Source organism: Lactuca saligna, chromosome 3, assembly GCF_052625555.1.
Source record: "Lactuca saligna cultivar CGN05327 chromosome 3, ASM5262555v1, whole genome shotgun sequence".
NCBI classification, from domain to species: Eukaryota; Viridiplantae; Streptophyta; class Magnoliopsida; order Asterales; family Asteraceae; genus Lactuca; species Lactuca saligna.
This window is the reverse complement of record NC_136419.1, coordinates 183,023,386-183,045,758: the sequence shown is the minus strand read 5'-3', so window position 1 is coordinate 183,045,758 and position 22,373 is coordinate 183,023,386. Positions and strand designations below refer to the sequence as shown.

The 22,373-nt window shown below is 39.3% G+C and overlaps 3 protein-coding genes across 3 annotated transcripts; 2 read left to right on the top strand and 1 right to left on the bottom strand.

The window, feature by feature from the left end:
- Window positions 1-17,394: 17,394 nt before the first annotated feature.
- Window positions 17,395-18,021, top strand: LOC145036235 (uncharacterized). Its single transcript, XM_078984695.1, has one exon. The coding sequence runs from the start codon at window positions 17,395-17,397 to the stop codon at window positions 18,019-18,021; it is 627 nt and encodes a 208-aa protein (XP_078840821.1).
- Window positions 18,022-18,317: 296 nt separating this feature from the next.
- LOC145036234 (uncharacterized) lies at window positions 18,318-19,028 on the top strand. The gene has a single exon (XM_078984694.1). The coding sequence runs from the start codon at window positions 18,318-18,320 to the stop codon at window positions 19,026-19,028; it is 711 nt and encodes a 236-aa protein (XP_078840820.1).
- A 1,238-nt stretch (window positions 19,029-20,266) lies between these two features.
- Window positions 20,267-21,073, bottom strand: LOC145037590 (uncharacterized). Its single transcript, XM_078986285.1, has one exon. It carries the CDS (start codon window positions 21,056-21,058, stop codon window positions 20,456-20,458), a length of 603 nt encoding a protein of 200 aa, XP_078842411.1. The 5' UTR covers window positions 21,059-21,073; the 3' UTR covers window positions 20,267-20,455.
- Between the last annotated feature and the right edge of the window lie 1,300 nt (window positions 21,074-22,373).

Here is a 22,373-nt window from a genome sequence, read left to right as displayed (position 1 = left end):
TCTAAATGTGATTGAAATTAACTAAACTAACTATATGCTTAACCTCTATTTTAAGAAAACAGCAAAAAAATATTACTTTAAATTGCAAAGTAACCACCTAGTCTAGAACACACCATTCCAGGTTTTTTTTGTTTTTGTTTTTTTTTTTTGGGTAAGCAACATAATAAACCCAATCCATTACTGTGGCCCTTATATATAACGTTCTGGAGAATGAAATCAGAATTGCATTTCGAACTTAAGGGGCTGTTCATTTCGGCAATTCCCAGTAGTTCGGGATTGCAGTTTTATGAAGAAAATCACATCAAAGCCTTCTGACGGTGAAGAACCCGAAGTTTTGTGGGTATTTGTCGTTATTTTAAGCATATTATTTTGTTTGTAGATGATTATTATTCTGGAATGTTATTTGTTAGTAGCTTTTTGGATGAAACTTTTCGTTTGAATTAGATATTGGTTGTATTTAGGCTTTTGTGTGAGTAATATGTGTATTAGGAACAATAAGTGTAACATTCCAAAAATTATTAAGAGCATTTCAATTCATAAAATAGATTAACTAATTAAACTCATTGTTTCAATAACCATTGAGAGACATTTATTTGATTAAAATTTAAAACAGTACATTATCAAAGTCAAATTAAAAAACCGTGGAAATGAATATCTTCGATGCGTGTGTACAGTCCTGCCGAGCTCTTCTCAAGAAACAACCTGCAAAAAATTTAATGTAAGCATAAAACTTAGTGACTTTCCCAGTATACCACATATTCCATCATATATATATAATGCATCCACACAGAGTGTTTGACTTTAGTGCCGACCTGCCAAATCTCCCATCAACATAAACATACGTATAAATCATATACAAAATATAGCGTCTACTACAGCCTCAAGTTGCTACGAGTTGCTAGAAGCGTAGGGCATCTCTTCACCTTTCCGTAGGTATGAGGTTCATGGGAATTGAGGTTGCATCGAGGAAGAGATAGAAGTTTGAAGTTGTGGCAGAATAAGTCCCTTATTTGAGAAAGGTGGCATCTGAGTACGCTGGGCGTACATAAGTGTACGCTTAGCGTACTCATGTGCGTGATTTTTAAGCGGAGCCACCTAGTACGCTGGGCGTACACGACACATAGTAGAAACCCTAACTTTGGATGTTTCCATATTTAAAGAATGAGATGGCCTTATTCCTAGCCACCATCCTCAGTCAATAAACCCTCTAAAACCCTAATCCTTCGTTCATGAAGCTTGTGAGTGCATTTGAGAGCCTTAAGTGATTTTGTGTGATCTTGGAGTAACGAAGGAGCCTTGGAGAATAAGGAGTGAGAAGTCGAGGCCTTGGATCTGAGCATGCTTGAGTTGGAAGCTTCATATGGAGGTATAAAGCTTCAAACTTTCTCACTCTTTTGTTTTGAGCATCATATTAGAGTATTTTAGGGTTTTGTCCTAAAAGGTGGAGACTTTATGTAACACCCAAAGTTTGGAAGGCCAAGAAAGGAAAGAAAACCCTAATTTTAAGGGGCGACTAGGCGAGTCCAAGGAGGAACTCGGCGAGTCCGAGCGGGATCCGGGTCGAGGAGTAAGTGACCGACTCGGCGAGTCGGCCAAGGTGACTCGGCGAGTCTGGTCTGAACGAGGAAAACCCTAATCCCGGGAGTTGTATCCTATTTAAAGGGTGTTATGTCCCTCCCTCAACCCCCATACCATCCTAGAGAACCAGTAAACCCTTGATTTCGTGTGAGCTTCCACCATTTGAGAGAAATAGCTTGGAGGAAGGAAACTTTGGAAAGGAACTTGAAGATCAATAAGGTTGCTTCAAAGGAGGAGGTGTCGATCCGAGATCTACTTCAGTTGTGTTCATCTTGAAGTTCGGGGAGCAAGGGGAGCAGGATTTCAGTGAGTTACTGGGTAGCAGCTAGTGAGATCATCAGCAAGTTTAGCCAGTGCAGGTGAGTTTCCCTTTGTGTGAATGGGTCTAAGGCCACAATGCTGGCCCATGTAGTTATGAGTAGAAGACCCGGGGGTTAGCCCTAGGCATAGTATGCTAGTATGATACTCAGGACGAGGTCCATTAATAGCGGGCGGGTGCCCAAGGATTTGTTTATATGATAGTTTATACTTGTTGTCTGTGTGATACATGTATGTGCCTGGTAGGGAGGTGAGTGTGGGCGAGGTCCCGTATCTCACCAATAGCAGAGTGTGGATGATGTTCCACATCTCACTAGTAGCAGAACAAGGGCGAGGCCCAAGCTAGGGAATGAGTGAGAATGGGCTGGGCCCGTATCTCACTACCAGTAGGAGCGTGGACGGGGTTCCATGACTCATCAGTAGCAGGACAAGGGAGAGGCCCATGATAGGCGAGGCCTTAGGACAGGATCAGTCGTATGAGTTTAGCTTATGTGTTGTGATATGTTTATGTGTTATTATTTGTTGACGGGCGGGCCCTGTGACAGGCGAGGCCTAAGTAAAACAAATCTGTATCTGAGCGGGGCTCGAAGCCAGGCGGGGCCGTTGTAGCAGGCGAGGCCCAAGATAGCGGGCGTGGCCCAGTATGTGCAATATGTGGTTATGCATGGTATGTGGTAGGGTGGGGAACTCACTAAGCTTTGTGCTTACGGTTTTTAGTTTTGGTTTCAGGTACTTCCGGTAGCGGAGGGAAGAGCTCGGGGTGATCGCATGGCACATACCATAGATTAGACAACCTGGGAATGTTTACTCTGATAATGAACATGTGTTTTGAAAACTTATACTCAAATTACGTTTTGGAATGATGACCTTGCTTAATGTAATGTTTTATTAAAAGAAATTTTTGGTCTTAAATTTTGGGTCGTTACACTTTATGAGTAATTGAGCTCTAGAGACCTTGATCGACTCCCTTTGAGTGTATTTAGCGGAGTAATGTCATAAAAATCCAATCTTGGACGCTAGAATCGAGTCATGCATGAGATATGAGCTTTATGAGAAAAGATGATGAGTGTTTTGAGCATTTGTGACCAAATCAGCCATGCAAAGGCTTAAAGTCCTTGACTTTATGGAGTAAGAGATATTAGGGAGTCCAGATCTGAGAAATGAGCTAAGGTCTTAACGGGTTAAGGCCAAGGGAATGGACTAAAACAAAACTGAGCTTACGTCCAACGTAAGAGCAAGTACGCGCCGCGTACTGGGTTGGTATCCCCGATCAGTTTCATGCATGCGTGAGTACGCTGAGCGTACCAAGGGAGGTACGCCCCGCGTAACCTCACTATGGACTTTTGGGCTAAGTCTCATTTTGGGCCTTGAAGTGTTGGGCCTGGAGTTTGGGCTTGTTACAATAAAGTATTGGACCAGAGGAACACACACACACACACACACACACACATATATATATATATATATATATATATATATATATATATTCGTGTTTGGGCCCTTGGGTTGGGCTTGCCATCTAGTTTTGAGAATAGGCCTCGGGTGAGCCCATTTATTGGGCCTTGGTGGGGCCAATGGGATTTAGGCCAATAATGGGCTGGTTAGTGGTATTCCTTTAGACCTAATGAGTGAGAGCCTGGACTTAGTTCCTAATTAGGTTAATTGTGATTTTTCGCTAAGAGATTAGAGGTCGGTGCGTAGCAACATCGTTTATAGGGGTTGTTCATCATCTGAGGTGAGTCTTCTCACTATACTTACCTTGAGTGGTAACTTATGTATGATATTGAGTTATTGAGTTGAGGGACCAGAGGGTCCACCTGAGTTGTGGGACCTGAGGGTCCCACTGAGATACATCGATCGGAGGGTCCTACCTTGAGTGGTAACTTATGTATGACCAGAGGGTCTTATGTGTATGTGTTGTGTATTGAGATATCCTTCTACTTGTTTTGTGTTATGCTTACTGTGTATTATATTGAGTTATTGAGTTGAGGGACCAGAGGGTCCACCTGAGTTGTGGGACCTGAGGGTCCCACTGAGATACATCGATCGGAGGGTCCTACCGAGTTATAGACTCGAGTGGCTCATGTGTTGCATGTGGTATTTTGGGGAACTCACTAAGCTTCATGCTTACCGTGTTATGTGATATGTGTTTCAGGTTTTCTCAGGATCATGGGAAGGCACATGCTTGATTGTACACACCAGAGTAGGAGTTATGTGTTGAGGATCCTGGAGTACTAATCAAACAATTATGGAGTTGTTTTTTGTAAATTAAATAAATGATATTTTTGTGAAATGTGCTACGAGAATTATATGATTTTAAAATGAAAATTTTCTTTGAAAATTTACGTTGTTACAATTTGGTACCAGAGCCTTGGTTTGAGGGATCCAGATGTACCTCTGGGTGTGTTCGGACTTAAACTGAGGATTTGAGAAAAATTTTCAAAAGAGATAATTTTTCTAAAAATGAGAGAGTTTAAGAGAAACGAGTTGGAGCAGTGTGTACAATCAGCCAGAGCCCGAACGGTGATTTCCCAAAATACCCTTATTTATTTGTGTTATGAGTTATTATTGAGATATTAATAATGCATGCTAGAGATTAGGCTAGGTATTTCATATTTTAGGACTAGAGTGGTCTGATTTGTGATGCTTTAGCGTAAGAGTTGCTGTTATACGTGCTTTGCTTTTGAGTATGTGCGGAGTAAGAGTATCCAGCAGGAATCCTTTTGAGAGAGAGATTTGAGTAAAGAAGTAATCAAGGAGAGATACCTAGACGAGCATTAGAGGAGCCTACTGAGAGAGTAGTCAAATACCCGCGTGGGGTAAGGCCTTAAGAGGCTAAAACACTCAAAACTAAGGTGTAGTCTCCAAACTATAGATCCAGCCCTCTAGGGTGTAGTTTCCATGATAAGTTGCCAACTTTACGTGCATGTAAGGCCTTAAGAGGCTAAAACACTCAAAACTAAGGAGTAACGACGTAATTTTCAAAACAAAATTTTCATTTAAAATCATTTAATACTTGTAACACATTTCATAAAAACCTCATTTGTTTAAATTACAAAACATAACTCCCTATCAATTAGATGATAATCTAGGATCCTCAAAACATAACTCTTCTCTGGTGTGTACAATCAAGCCGGCGCCTTCCCACGATCCTGAGAAAACCTAAAACACATAACATATAACACGGTAAGCACGAAGCTTAGTTAGTTCCCCAAAATACCACATATAACACATATTAGCCACTCGAGGCTATAACTCTGTGGACTCTCTAGTCCTAACTCTGTGAACCTTTCGGTTCTAACTCTGTGAACCTTCCGGTTCTAACTCTGTAAAGCTTTGGAATATACACAACATAAATCACATAGAAATAATGGAGTGCAACACATCACATACATAGCATACAAGATACTCTATCATATAACTCTAATTACCACTCAAGGTAAAGTATAATGTGACAACCATCAATTTCCGGTCAAGTAAAAGTCAACCGAAGTCAACAAGTCAAACCGTTCGACTCAATTTGCCCGTGGGTACTAGAGTTTATGATAGGTAAATACTATACAACTCGCTATTCTAATGAGAAGTCATAAATTGAAAAGTTCGTACATCTAGATTTCTTTAGCCTAAAACTGTGGTAAGTAACGAACCAAACCGATAAATCAGTGTTGCATGCTCACCAGGAGTGTGTAAGGTCCTTAAACAAGGCTTAACAGGGTTTACGGACCTTGCATTGCAAAGCCGGACACTCACAAATGTCACACACGAAACCTCTCTCAATCGTTTTCACTCTGTATCTCTTTATCAAGAATCTCTCCCAAATCTCTTTGTATGAGAAATCTCTCCAAGAATGTGAAATCTTTCCCAAATCTCTCTTTGTATGAGAAACCCCTCTAAGTATGTGAAATCTCTCTCAAATCTCTCCTTGTATGAGAAATCTCTCCAAGAATGTGAAATCTCTCCCAAATCTCTCTCAAGATTTCCTTAACTTTTTATAGTCTTTCGGGCCATCCCGACCCTTAACCGTGTCAAAAACGGCTTAAAATAGGGTAAAAACGAGTAAAATAGGCTTAAGGACCCGAAACCTCTCTTAAGGAGCCGAACCCTCTTAAGGACCCGAAACACCTCTTAGGAACCGAAGGCATCAGAAGCAAAAGCATGAGAAGTGAGCCATCAGAAGCGAAACCTCCTGGACCGAACCCAAACCTCGCACAAGCCGAACCCGAAGGCTTCTCTCGGGCCCGAACCTCGCACAAGCCACCGAGACCGAGCCTCGCTATCGGTTCCTACTTCTGCACTTTCGGTCCTCTCTTCTGCTCTCGGTCCCTTCCCCTCCTCTCGGTCTTTCTCTACTCGTCTCGGTTCCAAGCATCAGAGGCCGAACCTCCGGCCAGACTTTGGATTTTGACACTTTTCACCCAATTTCAATATTTTTAACATATTAAACTTGTTTTTCGAGATTTTAACGTGAGATTTTAACGCGAGATTTTCACTCAAACTCGTATTTTAACATAATAAACCTTAAATATTCATAATTTAATCATATTTTTCATGAAACTCCTTATTTAAATAATAAAATCTAGTGGGTGAATAATTGAGGTGGAGTGTTGACTTTGCTTTACCTTATGACACAAGCAACCACCCCCACACCCACTCTATGACCAGCCACACCTTCCCACCTTACCTAGGTCACTTCAATGTCCTTTCCACTCAATTATTAGCCTTCCCCACGTTCTTAGAGTTGGAACAACCCATCCTCTCTCCTCACTTCTCTCATTTGCTCTCATTTCACCAAGGACCCAACTCCACTTTTCTCTCAAACTTTCTCTATCAAATTCGAGATTCAAGACTGATTATCAAGATTTCTCACACTCTTGGTAAGTATAATTCATCCTTTCTATGATTATTTCACTTCCTTCTACTCCGATCATAGATTGCTTACACAAATTACATCATTTTGGTGTTAGATTCTCGAAAATCTTCAAGGCATCTTCAAGTGTTCTTGAGTTGAACACTTCCCTAATCCAACATTCATCCACTGAAATCACTCAAGGTGAGTTCATACCCCTACATTTTAATGTTTTCTCAAGTTTTTAGGGGGGGGGGGGGAATACAAGTTAAAACACCAAGAACATAACTAAACTTTTCTAACATCCTTCATCAGAAAAGTTCAACTCCATTCACGGACTGTTTTGGGCAACTTAAACTTTTTTTTTCAAAACTGTACAAGTTGCAAGTAGTTCAAGTTCTTAGATTTAAAATGACTACTTGCACATCTCCATACGATTTTTCTACAATTTATGGCGAATTTTACAAAACTGCCTATCATTTCAAACACCAATCCGGACCAGTCTGTGATTATGGACTTTTTCACCCAAGTTGGAGGTCATTAAAAATCAGGATAAAAATTATGAGTAAACTAGAAACATTTTGGGAACTCTCAGAATTTACGTATTTAGTTTTCGACTTCGTATGATTTTTCTATGACTTTTCTAAAACAACGCAGAAAGGTTAAATTTAGTTAACAGCATATAAATTTCATAACACTTTGTATTATGTTGAGCAAAGCGTATGGCAATAAGTTCTAAATATTGAATGTGTTTCCCTTGTTAGTTTATCATCATAAACTGAAACTTAGTCATTCATTATAAGATTATTCATTCATTTAGAACACGTATGTTAAGCTATAATAAGCATAGTTTATGGATTCATAACACTAATGCATTTTCATAAAAGAGTTCTTATACATTACAAACGTTTTGGATTAACTATAATAGGTATAGTTTATGATTCATCACATAACACACTCGTACAAAAAGGGTACATTCATACAAAAAGGTTCTACACTCACGCACACTACACGTAAACTCGTTAACTCAGAATGTGAGACTATCTCTCCCCGTACGTCCGAGTACGGGATCCCAATTCCTGTAAGTTATAACCAAAATCTCTTGTAGGGAGAGCGTGATAATTGTGTATAGATCTATATTGGGGTTGACATCCCACACCTCGCTGTTAGCTACAGCCAGACCGGCAGGTCTGCGGGCGACAAGAGTTATAGGATCAGGGCGTCTAAAAGACGTTGTGCAGGTTACCTCTAGTCATAGTATGGTTATAGCGATTCACATAGGGAGCTAACAATACATAAAGTTTATGGGATTTTTATAAAACAAAAGGGGTTTTATGTCGATTAAAAATCACTTTTATATCAATAAATACACATATTACTGTACACTCTCGGTTTAGGTATTTATGACTACACATCATTTGAAACCACTCTTATATCTTTAATTATGACAAATACTTGTTCGTTTTCGGTCCTGGTATTTAGGACCACATAACTTTTATAAGGAAAATATGAGATTTTTCTTGGTAACATACATCTCTATACAAAGATCAATTTTTAAACTCTTACTATCAAAAGCTTATGAACTCACCAACCTTTGTGTTGACACTTTTTTCAAAACTACTTGTATTCTCAGGAATTCAGTGAAACAGGAAATCAATAACATTTTGAGGATGGGACGATAATTCATCAAACAGTTCATTTTGTATCATAATGTAATTGATTTGAATCATGTATACATATACTTTGGTGTAACTTTTCCAATTATATTTATGATGGTTGTATTTACTTTGAGCACTATTATACTCGTTGTTGTGATACTCTACATGAAGTCCTCCACTCCGGACGTTTCCGCCATCCTTGGTTTGGGGGGGGGGGTGTGTGATAGATTGGTATCAGAGCATTGTTTATAGTGAACTAAGTATATCGAACCACATAAGATATACAAACTATAAATGCATTGGGACTAAGGTCTCTGATTTAAAGATTTCAAAACAATTATACTTTTAGAAATAAATAGTTTCTTGTTAAAAGTATACATGCATGCATACATGCTAAGGTCAACATCATTCTAGAACAAAACAAAAGTAATGATTGTTGGATATCACAGGTAAGCTCGTGGATGTATGATCAGTCTTGGGAGTGGCATAGCCTGATCAACTATGCTGGTCCGAGGAGTGATTAGCACATGCCCAAGAATAGTTGTGATATGGAAACAAGTCTAAAAACTTACCAACACTACCACAATGAGAACATTAGAACTAAACATGAGTTTAAAATACTATAGGAGTATTTTGTAATATCATAACTTATATGAAAACTAAATAGATCCTTAATAATAGGTCTATAGTCCCTAAGTGGATACTTTAAGGTTATATATAACTTAGAAATCATAGACTTAGAATTTGTGGTCATTACCTTACTTCCTTTTCCTTGTTTGGATGTGGACCTAGGGTGGGATCACTTATTCGAAGGTCTATCGTATCTTGTTATATGTAATTAGTATGCACTATGTCATTATAGAAGTAACTAATAAGGATCACCCCGTATAAGTAATTAATTTTAGAGTTAGACGCCTAGTAATTATCTCTTCCGCCCCTATTCTCGCAAGTACAACATAACAAGATCCTACTTACCGGACGACCCTTACTTTCCTAATCCGAACCCGAGGAATGGTGAATGGTTATGAGAAGAATCAGAAGCGGAACCGGAGGTAATCGATCCTCCATGCATAGCAAGGGTTCCGTGAACCGTTTCGACAATATCGAACCTGTACCCCGTTGGGCATTCGTGATCGAGGGTTGAATGTCGACAACAATGACAACAACCACCATGTGGAGACCAACGAGGGTGCTATGACCTCAACCACGGGGGACCGACCGACAGAGACCTCCCGACGGATCGCGAACATCGGGGATTAAAACAGGAAGACTACAATCCAAGTTCAGAAAACTGCGCGCTACTACGGACCCTACCATCTCTCGTATCCGTGACTCAGAATTAGACTACTATTCCCAATACCAACTCTCTTTTTAGGACCTTATCGCCGCTAAGAGGAAAGAGAGTGACAAGGTAGACACACGGCATTCAAAGAGAGGATGATTGCAGACAAGCGTCGATTGGCAAAGCTACAAGATGCATCGACTTTGCCTCAGGCATCACAAGGGATGGATTGTCGTGAGTAGAGTTCATACCGCTCACCAGACCTGGTAAATTAGGTTGATGAGTAGGCGTTGGTGCTACTCCATTATAGGTAAAATCACGACACTGCAAATTAAGTGGTCATACTAATCGAGAGATCTAGTTACTATCAAAACCCGTCCATGCACAAATGTGAGGTAGACCTGCATCGAGGTCAAAATTTTCACTGAAACCATGATTATTAGAGTCATATTAACAAGATGGGCTTAGGATGTACCTAACAGACTCGAAGTTCTATTTAGCCTTAATTAGATAACTAAGCATATGTCAATAGGTCGTGATAAGGACCTAGCTTGGATCAAGTATAAGGTTTGACTTGGATACAGAACTACTAAAATACATGAGTTTAACATATAAAGAATCTCGTTATAAATTGTTTTCAGAACACCCTCAACAACCAAATTACATTACAAATCGATATGAGATAAACTTAGTTAGAAAACTCGCGATGTATAGCCATTCTAAAAACTCATTTCCATCTCACCTTTAAACGCTTTGGTCAAGAGGTGCTTCTTTCGTAGACCTAAAGGGGTGCGATCATACCAGCGCTAATGCACCGGATCCCATCAAAACTCCTCAGCTAAGTGTGTGGACAATCATGATCCTAAGATGAGTAAAGTTTAACGCCCGTATGAAACCCACTCCTACCTACTGCCATAACTCCATCTCAGGAGCGTTAGCGGAAACACTAGGAATAGTACAGTAATGTGCAAAAATTTATATTCGTAAATATAAATTGTTAGGATGCAATTAAGATAATCATTTCCACTAACGAAGTCGTTTTTCATCATGAAACAGAGCTATGTCTTCACCAAGAGGCAACCAACCAACTAGCAAGGCGCCAACACTGCAGATAGACGCTGCTACTTTTCAGGATGCAGTTACGGCAACCGTGACAACCATCATGGCGCAATTCAATGCTAACAACGCCAGTAGAAGTGGAAGCGGTACTAAAAATACAAATTGTGGTAACAATCAGGAACACCAACGGGTGTTTACCAACGAAAATACCTCAGGCCACAAACCTACGAACAAGAAGCGAAGGTTCTAGGTCGAAAAGAAGTGTAACCTACCTCAAAAGCTCGCTGGAAGAAAGCAATTCGTAGCTGCACCTGCCATTACAACAACAGTCATGACGAACGCCGTGACACTAGCCACGGGTTCTGCCACCCAAACGCCGGCCAAACCATATGAGGGATCACTCCCAAAGTGCAACCAATGTGGATTTCATCACAATGGGGCTTGCCGGGAGATGCACTGTAAAAACTGCAACAGGAAAGGGCATACCGTCCGCTTCTGTAAGGCCCCGACCCAACACCTCCCTTCAATCACCTGCACCAAGGTAGGCCCAGTATGCTACCTATGCAGTGAAACGGGACACTTCAATAGAGAATGTTCAACTGAGAAGAATGACGAAGGAGCAGGAGGAGTGTGATGAACACACCGATAGGAGCAGCAAGGGAACCATGTTAGGACTTTTGTAATGATTCCAACGAAAACAAACGTTTAAGTACTATATGTTTGTAATGAATTTGGTATGCTTGCTAAAGTCACCGTCTTTCTAAAAAGTAGTTAAAATACTCTCTCGTTCAAATCAAATCAGGGACACTCATATATGACCATAGGATCATTACCTGTAAGTTGTGATGACTTTGTCCATACTTCAGGGTTAATTATAAACAAGATACTAAAGATTTAAGGCAAATAATTCCTTCTCGGATTCAAGTTCCAAGTCTAGTGGTGGTATTTGGATAGAACCATTCACTCGATGATTTCACCAACAATAAATTACATACGATGTTCATATACCGCTCGATCGTAGGGAGACCTGATAGGGATCATGATATCAAGTATCATTACTGGCTATCGAAACACACCCACTACCAGTGCTAGACACTATGGTATGAATCATCTACGGAACACACAGAAAAGGAAACACAAGATACACTATCACTCTAGTGATATCTTCTTACGAATACAGCTTAACACATGTTATCTAAAAAGATATTGTTGTCATCATGCAATTTTGATTGATATAGCCCTCATCTTCCCGATTTAACGACTACAAAAAGACCCTTCGCCTAACCCCCCCCCCCCCCCCCCGAATATCGAAACCTTCGTCTCTCATAAACATCCAGCACAGACCTCTGGGTCATCTCTCGCCGTGAAACTCCAAAACACGCACCAGAGGAGTGTTATACTTCCCGAAACCTTATCACAAGTAATTCCAGGAGACCTTTTGGGAATGTCATGCATACACCAGACAAGGTTCAAGCACGGAAGCTTGGGACGGATACAACCAGGTGTGAGTCCTGCCACGAACTTCGGGCTAAGGTCGCCCAGGAGGACGAGTGAATGTCCTACCATCCGAAAAGGCCTAGTCGCGTAAACCAAACCCACATGCTTCCTACCGAGCTACAAGAACTGTCAGGTCAAACATGTTGAACTACTCAACAATGAAATTGAAGAACCAAGCTTCTCACTCTGGAATGCTCCGGTCTTATTCTTCAAATAGAAAGGCAAATTGCTCGTAGTTCCATCGACCTCAGACGCCCCAACAATATCTCCAATAGAAAACTTTACTATCTGCCTCGCATAGACGAAAAGGCTGACCAACCGCAAGGGACGATATCACCAGTCGTGAGCATTGGAGAAGGATGTCCGAGAACAATCTTCCAAGTTTAATGCGGATGCTGCAAGTTCGTAGTGATACCCCTCGGATAGGACCAACCCATTCGCAGTATTTATAAACGTAATAAATAAGATATGCCTTTCTTACTAGGATCAGTTTGTCATTGTCATTGTAAATGACTTGCTCATTTACCCTCGTAGTAAGAAGGAAAACAAGGAGAGCAGCTACAACAAACCGCGGAAGCAATACGATCAGAGAAGCCTTACCGAAGTTCTCTAGATACGAGTTTTGGAATTGAGGAGTCCAATTCCTAAGACACATCATTATCAATGTGGAAATTCTTAAGGACCCTTTCAATTGATCAAAACCATTGAGAAACAGTCAGCACCAAAGGCGTTAGCAGGAATACGCCAAAATTCTGGGTCTCGCTGACCTACCATCTTAGTTCCTTTAGAACTTGTCGTAAATTACGGAACCCCCTTACGACTTTGACCCTGAAGGGAGCAACCCTTGACTGGGAAGAGAAGCAAAAGGGAGAAACCTTTAGAACTCCAAAATAAGAAACCAAATTCCTCTGGAAGCCTCACTTTAGGAAGGCTTATTACGCTTCGGAAAGCGTGGAATGCCAATACCCCAGATAATTATGCCTTTCGAGATTCTTGTCAGAATCAGCCCTGTAACTCACTACTTGAATCTACTCCCACGAGCTTGGTAAAGTACATTCTACCCGACACGTCCCAAACTTACAAAAGTATCTATCTGACGAGACTCTTGTAATCCCCTCGACGAGATTGAGTTCCACAAGAGCCTCACATTCATGGAAGCACCGTAGTGACCATGGACAGAGAGGTTAAGCGGACGAAACAATGCCGCTTCCCATTAGTGAAAGTTCACTGGAATACTAACCAAGGACCTGGAGTCACTTGGGAGCGCGAGAATCAGTCGATTAGGAATTATCCCCACTTCTTGGCTCGATTGTTCATGCCTACTCCTTGCCTAAATTCAAATTTCGGGACGAAATTCCTTCTAACGGGGGGATGATGTGACAACCGTCAATTTCCGGTCAAGTCAAAGTCAACCGAAGTCAACAACTCACACCGTTAGACTCAATTTGCCCGTGGGTACCAGAGTTTATGTTAGGTAAATACTATACAACTCGCTATTCTAATGAGAAGTCATAAATTGAAAAGTTTGTACATCTAGATTTCTTTAGCCTAAAACTGTGGTAAGTAACAAACCAAACTGATAAATCAATGTTGCATGCTCACCAGGAGTGTGTAAGGTCCTTAAACAAGGCTTAACAGGGTTTACGGACCTTGCATTGCAAAGCCGAACACTCACAAATGTCACACACGAAACCTCTCTCAATCGTTTTCACTCTGTATCTCTTTATCAAGAATCTCTCCCAAATCTCTTTGTATGAGAAATCTCTCCAAGAATGTGAAATCTTTCCCAAATCTCTCTTTGTATGAGAAACTCCTCTAAGTATGTGAAATCTCTCTCAAATCTCTCCTTGTATGAGAAATCTCTCCAAGAATGTGAAATCTCTCCCAAATCTCTCTCAAGATTTCCTTAAACTTTTTATAGTCTTTCGGGCCATCCCGACCCTTAACCGTGTCAAAAACGGCTTAAAATAGGGTAAAAACGAGTAAAATAGGCTTAAGGACCCGAAACCTCTCTTAAGGAGCCGAACCCTCTTAAGGACCCGAAACACCTCTTAGGAACCGAAGGCATCAGAAGCGAGCCATCAGAAGCGGAACCTCCTGGACCGAACCCGAACCTCGCACAAGCCGAACCCGAAGGCTGCTCTCGGGCCCGAACCTCGCACAAGCCACCGAGACCAAGCCTCGCTCTCGGTTCCTACTTCGGCACTTTCGGTCCTCTCTTCTGCTCTCGGTCCCTTCCCTTCCTCTCGGTCTTTCTCTACTCGTCTCGGTTCCAAGCATCAGAGGCCGAACCTCCGTCCAGACTTCGGATTTTGACACTTTTCACCCAATTTCAATATTTTTAACATTTTAAGCTCGTTTTTCGAGATTTTAACGCGAGATTTTCACTCAAACTCGTATTTTAACATAATAAACCTTAAATATTCATAATTTAATCATATTTTTCATGAAAATCCTTATTTAAATAATAAAATCTAGTGGGTGAATAATTGAGGTGGTGTGTTGACTTTGCTTTACCTTATGACACAAGCAACCACCCCTACACCTACTCTATGACCAGCCACACCTTCCCACCTTACCTAGGTCACTTCAATGTCCTTTCCACTCAATTATTAGCCTTCCCCACGTTCTTAGAGTTGGAACAACCCATCCTCTCTCCTCACTTCTCTCAGTTGCTCTCATTTCACCAAGGACCCAACTCCACTTTTCTCTCAAACTTTCTCTATCAAATTCGAGATTCAAGACTGATTATCAAGCTTTCTGACACTCTTGGTAAGTATAATTCATCCTTTCTATGATTATTTCACTTCCTTCTACTCCGATCATAGATTTCTTACACAAATTACATCATTTTGGTGTTAGATTCTCGAAAATCTTCAAGGCATCTTCAAGTGTTCTTGAGTTGAACACTTCCCTAATCCAACATTCATCCACTGAAATCACTCAAGGTGAGTTCATACCCCTACATTTTAATGTTTTCTCAAGTTTTTAGGGGGGGGGGGGGGGGAATACAAGTTAAAACACCAAGAACATAACTAAACTTTTCTAACATCCTTCATCAGAAAAGTTCAACTCCATTCACGGACTGTTTTGGGCAACTTAAACTTTTTTTTTCAAAACTGTACAAGTTGCAAGTAGTTCAAGTTCTTAGATTTAAAATGACTACTTGCACATCTCCATACGATTTTTCTACAATTTATGGCGATTTTTACAAAACTGCCTATCATTTCAAACACCAATCCGGACCAGTCTGTGATTATGGACTTTTTCACCCAAGTTGGAGGTCATTAAAAATCAGGATAAAAATTATGAGTAAACTAGACACATTTTGGGAACTCTCAGAATTTATGTATTTAGTTTTTGACTTCGTATGATTTTTCTATGACTTTTCTAAAACAGCGCAGAAAGGTTAAATTTAGTTAACAGCATATAAATTTCATAACACTTTGTATTATGTTGAGCAAAGCGTATGGAAATAAGTTCTAAATATTGAATGTGTTTCCCTTGTTAGTTTATCATCATAAACTGAAACTTAGTCATTCATTATAAGATTATTCATTCATTTAGAACACGTATGTTAAGCTATAATAAGCATAGTTTATGGATTCATAACACTAATGCATTTTCATAAAAGAGTTCTTATACATTACAAACGTTTTGGATTAACTATAATAGGTATAGTTTATGATTCATCACATAACACACTCGTACAAAAAGGGTACATTCATACAAAAAGGTTCTACACTCACGCACACTACATGTAAACTCGTTAACTCAGAATGTGAGACTATCTCTCCCCGTACGTCCGAGTACGGGATCCCAATTCCTGTAAGTTATAACCAAAATATCTTGTAGGAGAGCGTGATAATTGTGTATAGATCTATATTGGGATTGACATCCCACACCTCGTTGCTAGCTACAGCCACTCGCTAACCACCAAAACACTGAACTTAAAACAATATTCAACAATTACCAAAATGCCATGGAAATCAGCTGGTCAACCCTTGGTCAAAGTCAAAGTCTACACTTGACTGACTCTACTCGCCGAGTCACCCCGAGACTCGCCGAGTCCAACAACTCTGAGTCCACACGCACACATCTTACCGATTCATCCCTTGACTCACCGAGTCATAGCCCATCCAAAAGAAACTCGGAACCTACGACCAGACTCGCCGAGTCCAAGAACAGACTCGTCGAGTCTACGACTATCTTCAACCTACTCGTCGAGTTGTTCTTACAACTCGCCGAGTTCTAGGCCATATTCATCCAACTCGCAGAGTTGTTCTTCCAACTCGCCGAGTTCCATCCTTTCTTCAAGCAACTCGTCGAGTCCACCCATGTGACTCGCTGAGTACCACCAGGTCTGAATCCATACAGAGGCTTTCCAAACCATGCAGATGATCCAAACCATAAATCTACCCCTCCTAAGGCCATCAATCACGTAAAGTGGCAATCTTTACGTGAATCCAAGAAGATCTAGGCGTTTTCACTATAGGGTTTGGGTTTTGGGACAAGATAGCTCCATCAATCACTCAAAACAGGGACCTTTATGCATTCTAACCCTTCTCCATTCCAGATCTAAGGTAGCAACCTCAGATCTAACCTCTAAACTCCAATACATCACAAGCTATGATCTCTAGCACCTCCAAAAATGATGAATCTAGATAAAAGCAGCTCAAACAATGAAGTAATACCTCAAAAGGAAGCTCCAAGAGAAGATTAATCCGAATCCTTGCAAAGCCCTTTGATCCAAGTCTCTTCTCCTTCAAGATTTCTTCAACAATCACTTCCCCAAGCTCCAATTGCACTCAAATCCTCCACAATCACGTATCTAGGGTTTTTGGACTTCAAGGGAGATCAAAGAGGCTGGGAGAGGGTATAATGTCCTTTAAATAGGGCTCATCCTCCGGATTTAGGGTTTTCTCCACTCAGTGCCTACTCGCCGAGTCCATCTTTGGACTCGTCGAGTAGTCCACTTAACACGCTAGTCGCGACCCTACTCGCCGAGTCCACCCATGGACTCGCCGAGTTGCCTTTATATATTTTCACTTTTAGCCCTTCAACTCTACTCTTGATATTCCGGGATGTTACAAAAAGATGCATTTATAACCGAAGGCTTTGACAATTGGAGTAAAAAAAAATCATTCCGAAAACATATGGGTGAGATTCAACGTTCTCACCATAAGGCCGAAGAAAAATGTCATTTGTTATTGAGAAAAAACCAATCTATTGGTGAAGTTTTGCATAAGCAAACGGAACTTGAGCAAAGTAATTATGAAATTCGATTACGTGCTACAATCCGTAGTTGTAGATTTTTATTAAAAAATGCATTACCATTTCGTGGACACGATGAGACGGAAAAGTCTAATAATAAAGGACTTTTCATTGAAATCTTATCTTTGATTAGAGAAGATAATGAGAAGATTTTTAATGTTACTCTAGAAAATGCTCCAAAAAATGAAAAGTTGACTTCTCCGACAATTCAAAAAGATATTGTCAATTGTTTTTCAAAAGAGATAATCAAGTCCATTTGTGATGAAATTGGTAAAGATGTTTCCGGTATATTAGTTGATGAGTCTAGTGATGTTTCCAAAAAAGAACAAATGACTATAGTTTTAAGATATGTTAATAGGCTTGGGATTGTAAAGGAAAGATTTATCGGAGTTGTTCACGTGTTGGATACATCCTCTTTGACTCTTAAAGCCGCCATCGATACTGTTTTTTCCAACAACTTGACTATCGATCAGGTGAGAAATCATAAAATATTTATTCCTTTAATATGATATTAATTTTATTTTTATGTGTTATATTTTTTTTATTAATTTTTTCAAATATATAAGTGAGGGGGCAAGATTATGATGGAGCAAGTAATATGAGTGGTGCATTCAACGGTTTGAAATCTTTGATTTTAAATGAAAATAGTTCCGCACATTATATACATTGTTTTGCACACCAACTTCAATTAGTAGTTGTGGCGGTTGCAAAGAAACATGATGATGTTGAAGAATTCTTTGAACAACTAGGTTTGGTGGTTACTGTCGTTTGTGAGTCTTGTAACAGAAAATATATGATATGAGAGATGCAAAAAGAAAGAGTGGCAGCCGAAATTGGTATTGGTGAAAATGAAACAGGAAGAGGGTTGAATCAAGAGATTTCTCTTGTTCGAGCTGGAGATACTAGTTGGGGTTCACATTTTAGAACAATTGTAAGTTTGTTGAATTTGTTTGCAGAAGTTGTTACGGTTCTTAAATATGTCATAGAGGAGGGGTCTACTTTATCTAACCGTAATCAAGCAAATGATATTTTGTCATATTTCAAAACACTTGATTTCGTGTTTCTTTTACACTTGATGTTGGAAATTCTATGTCTCACGGATACTTTGTCAAAGCATCTTCAAAAAAAAGATCAAAATATTTTGGAAGCGACTTCGTTAGTAAAAGGAACAAAGAAAGCATTGCTTGTTTTTAGAAAAGATGGGTTTCCACAAATTTGGAAGAAAGTATGTGCTTTTAGTGAAAAGCATAATATTCGAATTGTGGACATGTCAGAATATTATGTTACCCCACGAAAGCGTAGGACCAATAAGACTAATCAACATCATTTTGAAGTTGTGATTTTTAACACAATTTTGGATATGCAAATTCAAGAATTTGGGGAAAGATTTAGTGAAGTTGGCATAGAGCTGATGGAGAACATGGCGGCTTTGAGTCCTTGTGACTCATTTTCTAGTTTTGATAAAGCAAAGTTGTTAAAGTTAAGCGAGATATACAAAAACGATTTTGACGATTAGAAAGGGTGCAACTTAATGGACAACTTGATATCTATTATCACTCTTTGCTTCATGATGAAAGATTTTTCAACTTGAAGGGAATTGTAGACCTCTTTCGTTTGTTGGTGGAAACTGGAAAGCACCTCTCTTTTCCTTTGGTTTATAGATTATTAAAACTAACTTTGGTTTTGCCCGTTGCAACCGCAACCGTTGAACGGTGTTTTTCTGCGATAAAGTTCTTGAAGACCGATTTGCGTAATAGAATAGGTGATGATTTTATGAATGATGCTTTGATTTGTAGTGTAGAAAAAGAAGCACTAGAGAATGTTAAGACTGAAAATGTAATTAATCGTTTTCGTAAAATGAAAGAACGAAGAGGTGAACTTTAAAACGAAACTTTGTTATAGAAGTTGAAGTTTATATCTAATAAAATTGCGGTTTTTATTTTTTGCTTATTTTATATTACATGATTTTTTTTTTCTCGGGATACCCTATTATTTTGACCCTAACTCCGCCACTGATAGGTGTACATGTAAGGTGGGATGGCGTCTGTGTTGCACCATGTTGGTGTCTTTGGCATAAGCGTTTTAGCTTGTGTGTGTGAGTGGGAGTGAAAGTGCGGGTATATTTATTATGGGATGTGTGTGGGTGTGGGGTGGGGTGGGGCATTTTGTGTGAGATAGAGTGTGGCGATGGGCTCGGATGGGGTGGGAGATTCTTACAATTTATTTGACCGAATAAGTAAAGTATATGAAATCAATCAAAGAGCCAACTTGCAGAAATTCTTACAATATGACTCACCCCATAACAAACCCGATTGCAAACCGAGTTATTTTAGGTATTTAACCACATTCTTTTAGCCTTTTTGATAGTTGTGATTTAATATAATAGTATTTTTTATATTAATTATGTTTTAAATTTAGTTGCTTATAAATAATGAAAAAAATATGAAAATATTCAGACATCTACGAATTTGTATCAAAAATTTCGGATACAAATTTAGATATTGAGATCCACTATCCAAAATTTCGAATATTAGCATTTTAACACACTTAGTCATCCCACCCACTTCGCAGCGACTTATATTTTGACCATAATTAAGAAATATGATATCATCATGAATATCTCTAAAATAAATCGAGTTTTTCTCAAGTTTGCCATCTTTTTCCCTCTTTGTCCAATTAAAGTGCAATTATGTCTCCACAAAGGACCGCATGGCTAACACTAGGAAAGTAATTCATAATGTAGACATTTAGTAAGATTACTAATGATTCTTTAAATAAATTTAGCAAAGTCAAAAAAAAAAGTAATATATACAAAGCTCAATACATCCATCGACATAGTAAATTACTGAAAAAAGAAAAAAAAAATTAATTTCTGTAAAGAAATTTATAGAAAGAAAACCCTAATTGAATCTTTTATTATTTATTATATTTTTTCATGAAATCTTAGAACATGCAAGTATTGTCCTTGCCACCATCGTCATTCTCACCGGAAAAGTTTGCAACCTCGTTATGGTCTTGAACCCTCTGCACAAACCCATGATGAATATCACCACCAGCTCCACGGTTGCCCAACGCCATTGTGTAGTACTGCTGGGGCGCCGGCGGTGGTTGCTGTACTTCCACGTTATAACCACCCACATCAGGCGGCGAAATCCTTGACTCCATCCCATAATAATGAAAACTCGATGAATTAGCACCGTATCGGCTCAAAGGTTGAAGAGGAGCTGTAATAGTTGCAGGAGCATCCATAAACGCCGTTGAACCATCACGTCCGGTGAACTGTTGGACCATGGAACGGAAGTTGGTGATGTCAGTATTAAGTAAGGTGGTTGGGGTCCTCCGTGAAGTCCTGCTGGACCTTCGACCGTTGTTGGTGGGACGTGTTACACGGCCCTCTTTATCATTAGATACACTACTGGCGGTAGTGGTGGTGGTGACTGTTGTGGCGTTGGTGACATGACCGGACCACTGAAGGGTCGAGGGTTGTGATGTTCCGGTGAGGTTATTTTGGTAAATTTGGAGCCACTCATTGTTGGGAGTAGCCATGGTTGATGGTTTTACTTATTTGTGAAGGAATACAAATTTGTTTAAATAATCAAAAAGTAGGTCATTAGTCGTTGGTCGTTGGTCAAGAGAGTCGACTTTTCTACAATAAACGAGGGACGTGACTTGCACGTGAGAAGTTGATGGCTGTGAATGAGCCGGGAATTTATCCAAATTAGTGTGGTTCTTCTTGGAAGCAACCTCAAAATGTTCGTGTAAATTATCCAAACAATTTGTTATCCATCATGTATATTTTTTTGACAAAAATCATTAATTGCTAAAAGATATGTTATCGAACAGAAATAAAACATTTAGGCCAAAACAAGTTCGTTTGTCATATACAGTTGTAATTTTTTATTGTCTACGTCATTTATGATAACAGTTGTATGGAGATAATTGCTATATATATATTATGTATGTCGTTTATAACTGGTTCTATTAAACCACATGCCAATCTCATATAATCTTTATACAAGACCCATAATTATGGTCGTTTCTCTTAAATTGAAGATGCTTCTTTCTTAGCGAACTCTAGCCTCATCATTGGTTTCTTGGTTTCAATAAATCTGCCACGAAATCGGTGTTTTCTAGGCCTTAATATCAGCCTCATAAGACATAAATATCAGCCTCATTAATTAAAGAGGTTTTTACCTCTTTAATATCTCATCTTTAATTTTGGATAGAACCTTATTTTAGCAAGCTATTGGTTTTAGTTAGCGAGTGCATTTGAAGGTATGCTATGACACGAATACTAGTTTGGCATCTTTACAAATTTTGATGCATTTATAATTTTGAGGTACGTATCCAATCGTGTTTAGGTGATTTGATCAATCACCATTTTCCTATTTGTGTCATTCAAGAGAGTATATATAGTCATTAGGGACTTTTGGTACTATTTATTTTTGACTTATGGCTTCTGAAGTTTGAAGGTTTTTTTGCTGAAGATCAATTTCATCTAATAGGGGAGTTGTTGAAGATGCTCTAAAAGCTTTCGATTGGCTCTCAAGTTAGCCATGAATGTTTCCTATTTATAAGGTTTTAGATTTACATTAGACTCTTTTGTAAGGCTCTATATAAATCCATTTAGATGTCAAGTTTTATCCATTCCTTCATTTTTTTTCTATCTTTTACTCTCCTTTTATCAACAACGTAACCATTCAATAAGTAATGATCGTTCATGTTGGGTTTTTCCTTTGTGGGGAAAATGACTTACGAGCTCAACGAAGTTTTCAAACTGTTCAAAAAACTCCGATAATGTTTTGTCTGTTCAAAAAAAAAAAACCAACGAACTTAACATTTTGTCTAAAAAGCCTAACTA